General features: G+C 43.5%; 1 protein-coding gene across 1 annotated transcript in view; it reads right to left on the reverse strand.

Annotated features, from left to right (window-relative positions):
- lrp8 (low density lipoprotein receptor-related protein 8, apolipoprotein e receptor) overlaps positions 1 to 16,350 on the reverse strand; it is a 148,174-nt gene that overhangs the window by 12,251 nt on the left and 119,573 nt on the right. The window contains 4 exon segments of the mRNA XM_053430020.1: positions 5,334 to 5,473; positions 6,759 to 6,877; positions 7,694 to 7,918; positions 10,519 to 10,690. Coding sequence (XP_053285995.1) covers positions 5,334 to 5,473; positions 6,759 to 6,877; positions 7,694 to 7,918; positions 10,519 to 10,690 — 656 coding nt within the window.

Consider the following 16,350-nt stretch of genomic DNA (forward strand, 5'->3'; position numbering starts at 1 on the left):
AATGAATACTGAGAGTGAACCTTGACCCAGTAAAGTGTGTAAACTGAGAATTATCATCTCTTGTCTCTCACTAGTGTTCTGCTGAAAGTCTGAAATAAAGTGTGAACAAAGATGGATGTGTGAGATTGTTTATATTTGATCAGGTTAGTTCACCCTGTCATTTAGGGGGCGGACATACAACTACCAGCAAACTGAACGTCCTCCTCGTTCAAACACGTCATCGGAGGTGAACACTACAGGAAGTCCTGACGTTTTCATCTTCTATTTTTTGATGGAGTCCCAACTTCCTGCGATTGGTCAGAAAGTCGGAACTTTTCAAAACATATTGTGATACTGCAGGCGAGCAGAGCTGTGGGTCAGTTTGACTCGGACGTCACCTCAGACTAAATATGGCTCCGGTGGTCAGAGACTCGTTATTTCAGGTTGGACTGAAAGGTCTGAAGGTCTGAACCAAACCAGGTGGCTGTGAAAGCCCTCTCAGAAAATATGTCTTCAACGTTTCATTACAGAACTCTGACCATCAGGTGATATCATACTGATACAAAACACTCCCGATGGAAGACACTGGTATCATGTAGTATAAATTGGACTTTCAGCTGCTGGTGTATGATTATAAATACCTGTGAGATATTAAAAGCCTGTTTTTGTACAGTACATAAATAATTTGAAGGACTTGTTCTTCCATAAGCTGCTTTTCTTTCACCTGGAAATAGATGGATAAGTTCTGCTAAGGTTTCTCTCTCGTCTTTCACCTCTGACTCTTTGTTCATTCACTGTCCTCCCTCTCTCTCCTCCTCACAACCTCTCTCTCCTCCTCACATCCTCTCACTCCTCCTCACATCCTCTCACTCCTCTTCACTTCCTCTTTGGTGAAACCACAGGACCACAGGATACAAGCACAGGGTTTCCAAGGCAACTGCAGACGGCCTCTCTTACACACTTCAATTAAGAAAATCACAGAAAATTATATCGAAAAAAAGAAAACGCAGAGACACTGAGCTCACAGGCACGTTCCAGAAAAAAGGATGAACGGAGAGTGGGACTGACGAAAGGCTGCAGCAGGTCACGGTGGCTCCTGTTTGTATTTTTATATCCTTCTGCTGTGACTGTGTTTACACTTTCATCTCCTTAAAAGGTGGAGGACCTGCAGGGGTGTGAGCACAGATGTGTCTTGTGTGTGACTCAGTCATAGCTTTAATCCCTGTTCTCCGTTTATGCTGGTTTAACTGGATTTAACCTTCCTCTCACCTTCTCCTTTTCCATCTTTCTCTGAGCTCCCTATCGTTCCACCCCCCCCCGCATCTTAGATTCAGATAACCTTTACTCATCTGAGAGCAGCGTTGAAACAATGAAAGACAAATATTATCCAGGGTGTTAAAACAACACTGAAATCTATCATTCCATCTCAGCCTTTGCCTTCTTTCTCTCCGTCAGCCTCCACCTCTGTTTGCCTCTTTCTCTGTCAGTTGCTGCGTCTGTCGCTTCTCCGTCACCTTGAAAGCTTCAAAAGGTGATGAAGACCCCGAGGAGGTCGACGCTCTTCATCGCAGGATCAAGGTGGAATCCTTCAGGTGTGGAAGCACAGGACACAAGACCAATCTCCCCTAAGATCTCCCGATGGGGATGAGAGCAAATGGATGCTGGAGTGTTATTACGGTCGTGGGGAGAACAGCCCTCGATGATTTCTGTCATGATTCCGTCCCAGAAGAACAAAAGCTCTTCAGCCTGATGAGCTTTCGGTGCCTCCCGCCTTCTGGAGAGGAACAAGTGAAAAGCTCAGACAAAGCCGATCCCTCTCAACGTCTGAAGCCTTTGATTCTGTGTTCGGTTTGAGACGTGTTCTTTTGTTGCATCAACCCAAGTTGTAAAATATTAACGTGGGCTTGGTGTTAAATCTGCGGCTTTAGGAGATGTTGTCTGTTAATCTCTGCTAAGCTTCACCAGAGTGTTAAAGCCTTTTCCACATGCAAGGTTCACCCACACAGGTATTTGCACCCGATTAGACCTCTGCTCTGGACCGTGGGCGTGGGCCGTCACACAAGCGCAAGTCAATCGAATTTGATTGAACTCTAGATTCGTTTTCAGACATGAAAATATCCAGAAAATTGGATCCAGACATTTCCTGGAGTTTTCCTTTTACATATGAAGAAAGCAACGGGAAAATATTCAAAACATTCAGGGGAGGGGTGGCGCCGAGGTAAAGAACTCCGGAGGCAGGAGGCAGGAGGTAGGAGGTAGGAGGCAGTTGGCAGGAGGCAGTTGGCAGGAGGCAGGAGTCAGGAGGCAGGAGGCAGGAGGCAGGAGTCAGGAGGCAGGAGGCAGTTGGCAGGAGGCAGTTGGCAGGAGGCAGGAGGCAGGAGGCAGGAGGGAGGAGGGAGGAGGCAGGAGGCAGGAGTCAGGAGGCAGGAGGCAGTTGGCAGGAGGCAGTAGGCAGGAGGCAGGAGGCAGGAGGCAGGAGGCAGGAGGCAGGAGTCAGGAGGCAGGAGGCAGGAGGCAGGAGGCAGGAGGCAGGAGGCAGTTGGCAGGAGGCAGGAGGCAGGAGGCAGGACGCAGGAGGCAGGAGGCAGGAGGCAGGAGGCAGGAAATTACGTTTGAATCCTGCCGCTGTTGAGATGAGGTGTTTATCCTTAAAAGCACATCGACACCGGCTTCAGTCTTCATCGCCAAAAGCTCTCGAATCTTGTTGACCTCTTCATCAGGGTCTTCTATGAGTATGGCTGCTCTTCTTCATCAAGTGGAATTTGTATCCTTATTGTTTTCCATGAACGTCATCGTTTCAGGACGTTTTCTGCCGGTTTCTCACATGGAAAATGTCTGAAAGCAGCTTATGTGGCAATTGAGGAGGCATTTTTTTTTCTGTGAGCACCAGGAAGCTTTTCATCAATATGACCTGTTATCATCAAATCCATTCAGACAATGCTGCTTGACTGAAGGCACATCTGACCATACGTACTTGGAGCTGTGTGGATGCAGGGGACTTTAAAAAACCTAAGTCCTCCTACAGCTCAGCAGCTCATGGCAAAAGCACAAACAGTGTTTTTATATTTTTTCTTCCTGATCGTATTTTAGTTCTTTCAATCACCATCCTCCTCTCGGCTTCTTCCTCCCAAACACATCTCATCTTCTCTTCTATCCCCTCGGGTCAAACAACGAGGGGATAAAAACAATGGAGTGATACTAAAGCTGAAGACAGAGAAAACATTACTCCCTGGTTGTGTCAGTGAGATCTACATTTCCTCAGGGCTTGAAATACTTGGCAGGGCGAAGACACTGACTGGAAGGGTTTGCATGTGTGTGTTCAGACTTTGAGATACAACAGAAACCCTGTGTTTAGAAATACTCAATGTGAGATGAAGATAACATGTTGAAGACGTGTAACACACTTTATACAAACATACAAATACCTCATATCTGTTTCATGCTCATTAGAGCCACTGTTGGCTTGTAAATTAGGATTTATTTTAAATAATGAATGTTACTGAATACACACAATGGTCCACATTTTGATCAAATACTCAAATTTCAGAAGACAAAATGTTTTTCACATTTTTGCAGAAAAAACCACATCAATTACCAAAATAGTTTTATGATTATTCATTTGTTTATCAACTAATAAACCAATCGGACACTCAAATTAGATTTGCTCCATGAAGCAGGGTAATATGAAACTTGTTTAACAGAATAGAAATCGCAGAGAAGTTGAACAATTCTGTTTGTACTTTACGTTAAAGAAAATTACATTTATTTCCTCAAGTCAAGTTCTATATATTGGGTTGTATTTGCTTTTTTTGGCTTTTATTCATAGATATTCATAATAAAGTTTATGGTTGAACTGTCATATATCAATTACATTTCCTTGTCCTGAAGTTTTGATAGTGACATTTCAGGATTAATTGCCATTTTTTAAAATATATATAACGAGCGATATTTTGTTATCAATAAAGTTTTACCCCCTAATTTAGGTCGGCATTGGCCCCAAGAAATAAATAATCCAAACCTGCTCAAAGATAAATTCAAACATTATTGTTTTACATATGAACTGCTGAAAAGGATCAACTGGAAATCTGTACAGCCATCTATAGCATGGTTGTGTTCTTTTGTTGCAAATCTAATAAATAAATAAATAAATAAAATGATCTTTACAACATCTTCATGTCAATAACTGCTGATCTGATGTAAAGTATAGTGCAGAGTCATCCACAACACAAGCTAACAGAGCCTTGTAACCAGCTCTACTGAGGCCAAAGAGTTCAAAACGCTCCCTTGAAGCTCATTTCCCAGATAAGACACAAACAAAATGAGAGGAACAAGAAAAGTCTTCAGTTCACATCTGAGAAGACAGAACCCTGATCAGTGAGTCGGGAGCAGGACTCACCGCTGAGCTGGTAAAGGCTTTTTAATTTGTTCTGTATTATAACCAGAGAGGAACAAAGACCAGAGGAGCCATTAATCTCCAGGGATGAACTTTCACTGCTGCTCGAAACACTGGTTTTATTCATCTGTTTCACACATACACACGCACACACACACAGACACACAAACGCACACACAGCTGGACATGATGGATGTCCCCTCTTCCCTTTGCTCCTCATCATCACAGTGTGTGTGGAGCTGATCACACTTCCCCTCTTCTCTCTTCACTTCCTCCTCGCTCTCCCCTGCTTCTCTTCTCCACACCATCTGCACTTGATGGGCTCTAACACACTGACTCACTCATGCCTCAATAAATACACCCAAATTAGTTTCATTGATTTTGGCGCTCTACTGTGACTCTTTGAGAAGATCATTCTCTGGGTTCTTCCTGCTGCTGCGCCACGTCTCGGTCAATGTCCCTCGGCCGACTTCTCTCTGTTACTCAGTGTTTTAATCTTCCACACTTAAGACACTCAGTCAATACCACTATGTGCTTCAAAGAGAAACAAGTGACTCTTACACTTGCCTTTCATTTAGGCGTCCATCATATCAGGTCAGAGCCGTGCTGCTCTTCTACAGAGTCAAGGTCTATTTTCTCTTTGTACGATTTACACCAAAAATAAACGGTTTCTATCCGCCTGTCGAATATGTCAAGAAGAAAATATTTGCAACATTTCCTGTAATAGAAAAAGCACTTGTGCGTTTTGTTGACTGACTCCATTCTAATTTTGAGATTTGGGTTGTTTTATTGTTAGTGACGTGAAACTGGAAAAAGACAAATATCTTTGTGCCGCTCACGAACACGCTGACAAAGTCATCGTGCCTTATCTCACACTTATCTCACACTTATCTAACACTCTGCAGAGGGCGCTGTTGCTCACTGAAAGTTACACATTGCTTATTGCTTTAATCTCCCTTACCTCAAAGACAGTGAGGGCGAACGGGTGTCCCAGGTGCTGATGGGACGACAGCAGGACCTTGCGGTTGTTTCCGTTCAGGTCCACACTGGACAGCAGGTGCAGCTTGGAGTCCACCCAGTACAGACGCCTGTTGGACAAGTCTGTGAAGGGGGGGGGGAGGAGGGGAGGGACCGAAAACCAAGGAGGAGAACAAAATGAAAGAAAGAAAGAAAGAAAGGGAGACGGATAAAGAGAGAGAGAGGTCATTCCAAAAGAAAAGGCCGCGGGTGAGAAGTGTATGAATGTAATGGCCCAGCAGCTACATCATCAATCTTCTTTGACATGACAGCTCAGACCCTGCGCTGAGAAAACACAGATGTGATTGTAATATTGCCGGTTGACTTCTCTGCCGGGGGAAAACAATATATATATATGTGCCCTTGAGCAAATTGATTGGTCTTGCTGGACTTTCTTCTAAAGGGTAAAGTCTCTGATGCTGTTTACATTTTGGACAACTGGGCCGTTGCTATGGGCCAAAGGGGAGTGTGGTGCTGGGATAAGCTTTAAAATGCAGATTCCATTGTATTCGACAGAAAGGACCCATTCCCAGTATGACTTTGCTTTTTTTTTTAAGTCTAAGGATCATTGTTGTCGATGTTTATTTGATGTCAAAATGAATAAAAATATGGATTTTAGACTCGTTACCACTTCCAGTTCAGGCCCTTTAACTTAGAAATCGTCAACATTGCCTCAAAAAGAATAAAGATCCTGACTTTCCTTTATAAAGCTTGGATTTGACCACATGCTACGGGCCAATCAGCCGAGTCCACTGAAAAGGTGCTGATCTAAAACAAGGCCTAAGAGAAACCACAGAAACCACAGAGCACTTTCCAGTCAGAACTTTCCCTCCAGTTTCAGACAATCATCCGCTCTGTTCCAAATCAATGTCCAAGGGAAAAATAATTCACCCCCTTTTCTCCCGCAGCATTAAAGTGCAACTCTGGGCCAAGTCTCTCGTTTCGCCTTACTCAAAAAATGATTTGTTTTCATACAGATGCAGTGACACCTCAATTCCACCGAGTGTGGCGACCGCGTGCGTCTCCCTCTCCCGCAGGCGAGGGCCGCTGAGAGGAATTGGCCGGGGCCGCGGTGGGAGGTGAATGGGATGATGGGAGCTATCGATGCCACACGGCGTCTGGCTTATTAATCCGGTGGCCCCGTGTTCGCTGGCTTGATTGATGAGAGCCAGACACAAACTGAGCTATAACAATAAGAACTACTCAGAGGTTCCAGCGACCCTCGTCTCTTTCTCCCTCTCTCCTTCTCCCAGTCTCTTTTTCCTTTTGCTGAATTTCTCTCTCCCTTAAAAAGCACTAGAACCTGGATTTGTTTAATATTGTAGATTTATATATGCTTTATTCCAAGAGACTTTTTATTTGTCCTTACCCAGAGTGATTCCGTTGGGCCACTCGATGTGTTCGGACACCAAAACCTGTCGGTCCACTCCGTTCATCCCAGCCTTCTCAATTTTGGCCTGACCTCCCCAGTCTGACCAGTACATAAACCTGTGAGGAGAATAAGCCGACAGGTTAGACATTGACAGGATGAATTCAGACAACTTCCCCGTTTGTCTTTATCCTATTTGCTCTGAACAAATCCAACAGTTTAACTTCTGAAGACTTCAGGTTAAAGTCAAGCAGCATGCACTGTCAACTTGGACCTTTGATATGTGTGTGTATGTTTGCCAAAGAGATACCAATGAAAACCTGGGTCCTTCATGCTCCTCTAGGTTTATAGCGTTAATGAGCTGAGACAAAGCTCAAGTCCGCAAATAATTGTTAAACTGCTTAATCGAAATGATTGATGCGGTACAAGGAATAGTTTTGTGATGGTGTAGTCAAAATGCTGGAGGACAAAGTTTGTTAGTCTATAATAATGTTGTGCATTTAGCGTATTTGGCGGCAATAGAAGTGTCGATATGAACAAAAAGATTCTGATATTAACCTGATAAAGCCAATAGTCTGAATAAGACTCCAGTATTTTCTAAATAACCTATTTTCTAAATAAGATCATACTGAAAATAAGCAACAAAACACATTATAGAGACAATATATATGTTTTAATGTAATAACATTAAGTGAGCTTTCACAGTATTTTGCGGAATTTACCAACTGCTTGATGACACATGCCCTTGGTTCAAGTTTAAAGAAATATATTAAGATAATCAAAAAGAATGTGGTAATCAGAATATCGCAGTGGTCTGAATATTTCTCTCTATATAAATGTAGTCACTAACAGACACACGCTTGTGCCACGTGCATCCTATCGCTCAGCTTCCTCCTCACCCTTAATCCCTCCTCCCTCGAACCGGCCCCACTCACCCTTGGTGCGGATCCACGGCTATGGCCCGCGGCTCGCTCAGCTCGGTGGCTATCAGCACCTTCCTCTTCCTGCCGTCCCCCGTGGCCACAGAGATGCTCTTGTTGCCCGAGTCCGTCCAGTAGATGTTCTTGTGGACCCAGTCGACTGCGAGGCCCTCAGGGGAGTGGAGCGAGTCGATGAGCGTCACCTGCTGCGACGAGTCACTGGCCTTGTTGATGTAAGCACTGGTGGACGGCAGAGGAGAGGTGTGTGAGTCAGTGTTCTGGAAACCATGGAAAATCCAATAGCTCGTGGAGCAGGCAGAAAAAACTTGAAACCGGCAACAAATCCTCAACAACAAAAAGTTGTACTTGGAGGAACCGCTGCTGTCTACTCTGGGTTTCTCTCCCTGAAGTATCCAGGTGTACTACATGCCTTTAAACCCAAGTCAGACATGTTGGGTAATCTTTACTCTGGATAGTGCTGTGTCAGGGGCAGCCACACCCGACACCTCTATAACAACCTCAGCCCTCCCACCAGAGAGCAGCTCTCAGGGAGAATGAGTCTGTCTTCATCTATCAGCAGCTCACAAAACCACCTGCCTCTCTTTTTCCTTTTTGTCGCTCTTCCAATCTGTGTGTGTGTCCGTCTTTTTGTTTTTTCAATTTCCTACACACCTCTCTCCAACCTTCTGTCCACTGATTCCTCTGTGTCTGTATTTTCTTTTCATTTTCCTCTGTTCCTTCAACTCTTCCATATTATCTGACATAGAACATTACAGTCTTGTTAGAAGGTTGGTTAACACAATGTCACAATTAACACACCCGTTACGATGTGTTTGCAAAGAGCACACGGAGGATGGAGAGACGTGTGGATGGGAGGAGCAGCCTAACGGAGGAGGAGGAGGCAGGTGGGAGAGTTGGAGCAAGGGATGAGGGAGAGACGGATGAGCTGGAGACTTGGAAGCAGATTCTGATGTTAATTAGCGTTTGACTCTCCTGACGTCTTCATGGGGTAAAACTGAACCTGCTGCTGCTGCTGCTTTGTGATGGATCATGAGAGGCTGCTCTTTCGTGTCTCATGGTTTTAAAACATGGATCCAACACATGTCTCTCAGTCAGGGGGCAAATCAAAACGAGGAAGCCAAGTGGACTTGGATGAAATCCCCCATGTTCCTGATGCAGCAGCGCTCCATGTAAGCCGGGATAAGAACTATGATTCTGTTAGAATTTGGGAAAACCTTTTGGGATCCTTTGAGTTCATTCATGCTTGTGTGTTATGCATTGCCCACACTTTGTACTCTTTTAGTATGTGGTGTTGGTTGGGTGTGACCTCCACCTCATTATCGTCCTCGGAGTCTATGCAATGTTATAACCATAGGGTCCGGGATGAAAATACCAGAACTGGCGAATTAAATGAATGAGACCAGCTGATTTGGCCAATCCTCGAAATTCCCACAAGATCAGTCAAACACCGTGAAAACAAATATTTAAACAAACTTTTACAAAGCCTGGAGAACATGTTCTAGCTGATAAATCATGCACAGCTAATTCACATCCAATATTTGACTGCACTGCCACATTTCTTCCCAGAGTTTTTACTCTCCACAGTTAAAATGTTTCCACAGACGGGGATGAACAGGTTGGAGGATGAACAGAGGAGCAGGACTGCAGTGAGGAACAGGACAGAGACAGATGAGTCCAATACCAGCGAGCAGATTGCATCTTTAATTGGCTGTATTATTGTTTGCAACAGACATCTCCATCATGGGGGGGGGGGGGGGGGGGGGGAGCTAACAAGTCATCGACCCGTAGCATGCTAATCACTCTGAATTATCCCGAAAAAAGAAAACGTCACAGTCGGGGCCAATGAGAAGAGATCGCATTAAGTAAACAGCTAATTCCATGTGATGAAACGTATTTGTACCAGAGGGATAACGACCTCTGTGGAGAGTGAGATGTCTGAGCAGGAGGCGGGATCGATCGTGTCTTTATCATTTAGATAAAACTAAAACAACTGCAAATAAAGGAAACAGCAAAGAAGTCTGGAAACAAAGAAATATTTCCAGAAAGTGTTTTGACTTTCTCTCTAATCGGGGTAAAGCAGCTTTGAACGTTACCCCAACAAGAAAAACATGCATCAAAAAAAATTTTGTCCACTTTTATACTTTAATAAAAGAAAAAACAAGTGTATGTGTCTATTTGCTGTTTTCAAAGTAGACTTTATCATGATGTATTGGACCATCTGTCCTCGCTCTGTCACAAGAACCTTGAATGTGTGTGTTGGAGTATGTGCGTGTTAATTTGTGTGTGTGTGTTTGTGTACATGTAGATGAGTAATGGTGGTGATTATTGAAGCAGTGAAATTAAAGGGAGCATATGGCTCTGCTGAGATGATAGAGGACCCCTCCCACTACCTGCCAGCCGCCAGGGTGACACGCACACACATACACACACATATATACACACACACACACACTGTGAATGAACTTGCACGTGTGCACACGTGTTTGCGAAGGACGTACAGCTCCACCTTTACTGTCAGACGGGTGACAGAGCCCTGCAGGTGTGATTGACACGCTCTTTCTCTCTTTCTCTCTCACACGCACACAAACACACACACAAACACACACCATCTGGGACTGACACGCAACCAGAAGGTGTGCCAAGTTGCAGCAGACAAGATGGATGGATACAGGAGAAAGAGAATGACAGAAGGACGAGGAAAGAGTGTTTTCTAAACTCCTGAAGTCGCGACTCTGTGCTCCACCATTCATGCTTTTTATGGCCAGCACAAATCATATGTACTGTATTCCCAGTGTGCGTGCGTGTGTGTGTGTGTGTACCTGTATATTTTACGGTGATATAAATCACACCAGAACATCTTGTTGGTGGAAACGTCCACATCCAGGGCCACGGCGTTTTTCAGCGTGGGAACCACTTGTGTGTATTCGCTCTTCAGCAGGTCGATGCGGCGGATCTCGTGGCGGTTGGTGAACATGAGGTACGGACTCTTCCCTGATGGAGAAGGAAAAGACATTAATGTCACAATAATGTATAAGGGCTTTCTCCTGAAGAACATTCTCCGCCACTTATTTATGACTTGACATTGGCGAGATTGGACAGGGAGGCCGCAGAGCTCAGGGGGAAGGTGGAGACCCTTCATGACCATTATTGTGACGCCAATAGAGGACATTTATCATTCTCAACCCACTTCCTGCCAGACATGGGCCATTATACTGTGAATCATAAATATAACAGTGAACACGTGACAAGGAAACAACAGCTGATCTTGACAATGACCCACAAATTGTGCCACACATCTAAAAACCTGTGTCATGTGTGTTAGTGTCGACAGACGTCCTGACATCTTCACGCTGCTGCTCGACGTCAGTACAACTTGAAGTAAATCATCTTCTCGAGTGTTAGAAGCTCGACAAGAGGTGAAAATGGTCAACATTGCAGATTTGATATAAATGTTTATATCTGCTGAACGTCTTTGAATAATTTCACATCCCTATTGTTAAACAGTAAAATGATAAATATGCTTTTTCTTTTGGGATACTCAAAGTGCTTTAGAGTCTCACACGTAATTCAGTGTCTTTCCCAAAGACAGATCGGCAGGGTCTGAGAAGGGAATCGAACCACCGACCTTCCACTCTAACTCTTGAGCTTCAGCCACTGATATTTGCTGAGATCCACTATCCAACAAATCCTGTTTAAGTGAATTCAGCACACATTGTAGTTTGGTTTGCTCTGGACAAAGACAGATAATGTTTGTCTGTTTACAGTTTCCACTCTTTTTTTTTTTCAATATTTTATTTATAAATTTTCAATATATAAAACAGGCAATAAGCATATTGTGACAGAAAAAAGACACATTGAACAAGTGTTCATGGACAAACACATATTGTACAGACAGCAAAAAAAACAAAAAAAAAACAACAGAGAGTACAAAGAGAGAGAGAGACAGAGAAAAATAAATAAATAAATAAATTAAAAAAAAATAAATAAAGGGGACCTGCTCTGAAACAGTACATACAATTATCTACAGAACATACCTGTCATTATATAGAAGTCAAAAACATGAAGTTACGTTGATAGAAAGGAATGTGAGTGGAGCATGACTATCACTGTTGGGTCATTCTTGACAAATATAAAAAGAAAGGTTGCCAAATCTTATCAAAGGCTGCAGAGCTGAGAGAGACATTGTGTCGGATCCTTTCCATATGCAGCAGACTGGTAGTTTCTGAAAGCCAGGCCTTAAAGGAAGGCGCCTCACCACTCTTCCACAAAGTCAGTATGTTCCTTTTTGCTATGACCATGCCGTATTGTATAGTCCTACGGTGTTCGTTGGTGAGCATAGAAAGGTGCTGGGAGCCACCTAAAATTGCAGTGAATGGATCTGGAGAAATATTACACTCATATACCTCAGAAAAGCATTTGAAAATATCAGACCAAAACTGGTTCAATTTGGGACAAAACCAAAAGAGATGGCCTAAGGTTCCCTCAGCTGACTGGCATTTCGAGCAGATTGGGGATACAGAGGGGTAGAAAGAATGGAGTTTGGTACAGGAATAATGTAATCTGTGGACAACCTTAAATTGAATAAGTTGGTGCCTTGAATTTATTGAACATTTATGAATATCACCGAGGTAGGATTCCCAGTCATTGTCGCTTATCGACAAGGCTAAGTCTTTCTCCCAAGCCTCCTTTAAGTGCTGGGATGAGGTCGGGTTAAGTGAGGTGAAAAGATCAACAAATCGCGAAGTGAGTTTCTTAGAATCAGGAGGTCGAGTCAAAAGAGTGTATAATTCAATGGGAGCTGGCAACGATTGAAAGTAAGGAATATTTTTGCGGGTGAAATCTCTAATCTGCAGGTAGCGGAAGAAGTGCGTGTCTGACAGTGTATATTTCCCCTTCAGCTGAGCAAAGGTGGCAAAAGTCTTGTTAAGATAAAGGTCCCCAATGGTGGCAATACCTTTATCCCTCCAGAAAAGGAAAGTGTTATCAGACAATGAAGGTGGGAAAGCGTGGTTTCGGTAGAGAGGGGTGTAAGAGGAGATCTCAGGCAGGTTAAATGATTTCCTTATTTGATACCAAATTTTTAAAGAGCTTGTAACTATGAAATTATTTCCAGCAATGGATTTTAAGGGTTGAGCTGAGGAGAAGAGGAGGGCTGGCATAGAACTGACGGGGAGACTTTGTTCAATTGCGAGCCAAGATGGGGTGTGGGCAGTAACATTACCCAGATGTGCGTTTTGCCAATACATTAACGCTCTGCAATTCGCTGCCCAGTAGTAGTGGCAGAAGTCTGGTAAACTGAGGCCACCAGCTGATCTGGGTTTGGTTAAATGTTTTTTAGCAATACGATGCGTTTTGAAACCCCACACGAAAGGTAGAATGAGTGAGTCTAATAATTTAAAAAAGGATTTGGGCAAGAAAACAGGTAGATTCTGGAAGAGATAGAGGAATCTGGGAAGAGTTACCATTTTGATTGCATTGACACGACCTATCAGAGATAATGGTAGCAGTCTCCAGGATTCGATATTCGATTTTAATTTATCAATCATGTCCAGGAAATTCAGTTTATAAATTAACTTGGGGTCTTTAGGGATTGTGGTTCCTAAGTATTTGATTTTGTCTGTTACAATTTTAAATGGCAGGTTTTTAAGGAAAATTGGGTCCAGATCACCTGTAAGGGGCATGAATTCACTTTTATCCAGATTTACAGTGTAGCCAGATATTTCACCAAATTTTTCAATGAGTCTTAATAAAGGGGGGAGGGAGTCTTCTGGGCGGGATAAAAACAAAACTACATCATCCGCGTACCAGTTTCCACTCTTAAAGGCTGTAAATCCATCAGTATGTTCAAGTGCTTTTCTCATTTCAGTAGCACTGTTAACCACCTACACTGTTTTCTATTAGGATACTTAGGCTACTGGTGAGTGCAGAATCATGACAGTTACATAATGAGATATTTCTCAGCTTTTGTATTTGCAATATGAGATTCGTAAAAGCACACATACACCATAATGTTATGCACGGTATAGTGGAAGGCAAAGAAAGAATTCTATACAGGACTAATTCTATACAGGACTGTATATATGACAATAAACGCTTTCAACATGATGTGTGAGAGTGTCCTGCTGTAACAAAGCACCCACCCACACACACACACACAGGTGCATGGATAGACACCCACACGGACACACAAACACGCTGTGCTTGTGAATAAAGTAGCCCAACAGCTAGATATGACACACTCTTCTATTTCCAGCCAACCCGTGTGTTAGAGTGTATTCTGGGCCTCTGGTCCTCAGGTGCACACGGTGCGTGATGTTTGCTGGCACATCGATTCACCTGCGGCACATTTTTCAGCACAGTGAAGGTGAGCATGACTCCAGCGTTTGGATATTTCTCATGCAGCCGACAAGGTCAACTCCGTCTTTAGCGCTGTCATGATCTGCCCCTCAGTTCACCTCGGCCCCTGTCCCACTGCTCCGTGCTACACAGACACACACTATTCTGATATAGACTATTAGTCAGGCTCTTTCTACCTACTGTCTATCAAGCTGTAGGTTAATGATTTATCTTTGAAGTTGTTTTGTGCTGAATTTTAATTTGTTTGTTTCTTCATCTTTTGCTCTTTTTCTCAGCGATTCCAAACCAGTCTAATTTTCCATCTCCTTTCCTTCATTTTCTGTCTCTTTCTTATCTGTCATGACACTCCTCACTCCCCACTGTCCAGTAAACCATGGCTTGTAGAACACACACACACGCACATGCACACAGACACACACAGACACACACACACACACCATGCCTCAGAAGGTTTCCTCAGCCCAGGTTTACTATGGTCTACTGCACAGGGAGAAAATATTACATTTCTACTGCTGTTGGATTCAATCATTTTCCTCTGACTACTGGGTTTGTTACCATCATTTTCACCTGCTGAGAGGGGGAGAGAGAGAGAGGGGGAGAGAGAGAGGGGGAGAGAGAGAGAGAGAGAGAGAGAGAGAGAGAGAGAGAGAGAGAGAGACGAGCAAAAGCAAATGAGATGGATGCAGGTAGAGTCATAGAAACATGAAGAGTAAGAATATGTAATTAAGAGCGAGGGAAGGAAGAAAAAAATACAGATGAAGTGACAGCGGCGGGAAAGCAGGTCAGGTGGGCGGAGGAGGAGAGCGAGAGCGACAGGAAGAAAAAAACAGAAAAGTAAGTATAATAAGGACAGAGGTGGATCCGGCTTCTTTTTCATCAATCCCCTGACTCCGCTTTTCAAGACATCTTTTATCCTTCATCACTGTTGTCACCTCAATATGTCCTCCTCCAGGCGGAGGAAAATAAATAAAGCAGAGTCGCTTTTTTTCTCCAGGCCACGGCATTAGAGATGTCATCAAAAAGTGTAATATTTTTCTCCCCTCGCTCGATCCCGGCAGAGCGACAGTCAGCCGTCTTAACAAAAACATCCCCCCCCTTGATATTTCTAAATACGCCGCTGCCAGTTCAGGGCCCGGCCCCGTTGGCTAATTAAGATAATGTGGTGAGAAGATAAATACGGGCTGGGGAGTTGCCGTCAGCCACTGCAGCGTCGTTGAATTGATTTGCACAAAAAGCAGCTGTTTATGTTGAGGAGATATGCAAAGTAAGAGGAGACATCCACCTAAAGAGGCTGAAAGGTCAGAACATTTAAAGTGTGAAATTGGGCAGGCTGATATGGAAGTTTATCTGCAGCCGGTGTGAAGGTGCCCACACCGGAGGAGTTATTATAGGGATGTTGTTTATGTCTGGAAGTCGACATATGTCAGCTGTGCTTGTTACAGACCGGGCTATAGGATAATGAGTAGATGCTGCAGCAGGGAACAGCTTGTGTCCCAAAAGTCATCCTACTCACCGGCTTTCCTCGTGACACAGGACGTTATATAACACTTCATTATTTCTGTGGTGGAGTCTCTGGCAGAAACCACCGCCTTTTCTTCTACTAATAAAGATTGTGCAGCTTTTTGTGCATCTGCATTTTGAAGGATTCGACCACGAAAAGGTTGATAAGTCATCGACAGAACAGAAGGCAGATTGCAATTAGTATTTGTGTTCAGGATTTTTATCGGCACATTCCTTCTGGTAGAGAGAATTAAACGTTATAAGCTTCTGGTTGTCCTTGGGTGAAATTTGACCTGTTTTCAAATGCTTTTACAGTGTCTCAGATATATGGTTCCTAAATGCATCAACCTGAAAATAACATGGATGTTTTCTTACAAAGTTCTTCAGAAATACATTTTATCACCATTAAGTTCACTAACTTTAGGATTTTTGTGTGCTGCCATCAACAAAAATGGATATACTATAAAATCAGAATCTTGACTTAGCTTTGACATATGCTCCTCTGCTCATAGTCAAAATAGTTCTGATGTTTTAAAAATGAGGTAATTACATATAAATTCCAAATAGAAGGCTACAAATGTGTGGTAAGGACTTTGCTGACTGGGCTTCGTTGACAGGAAGACAAATACTGAGGTTAAAAGACTCAAACTGCAGGAAAAAACATCTGAGATGAGGCTACACAGTGTTCAACCACATCTTAGCTCCCGTGGCGAAAGCTTCCGACTATAGGGGAAAACGTGACCACTGCTTTTAACCCACTTTGAAAAGCGTGTGCTCAAACTGTCAAGTGAGAC

The sequence above is a fragment of the Pleuronectes platessa genome, chromosome 9 (genome assembly GCF_947347685.1).
Source record: "Pleuronectes platessa chromosome 9, fPlePla1.1, whole genome shotgun sequence".
NCBI lineage: Eukaryota > Metazoa > Chordata > Actinopteri > Pleuronectiformes > Pleuronectidae > Pleuronectes > Pleuronectes platessa.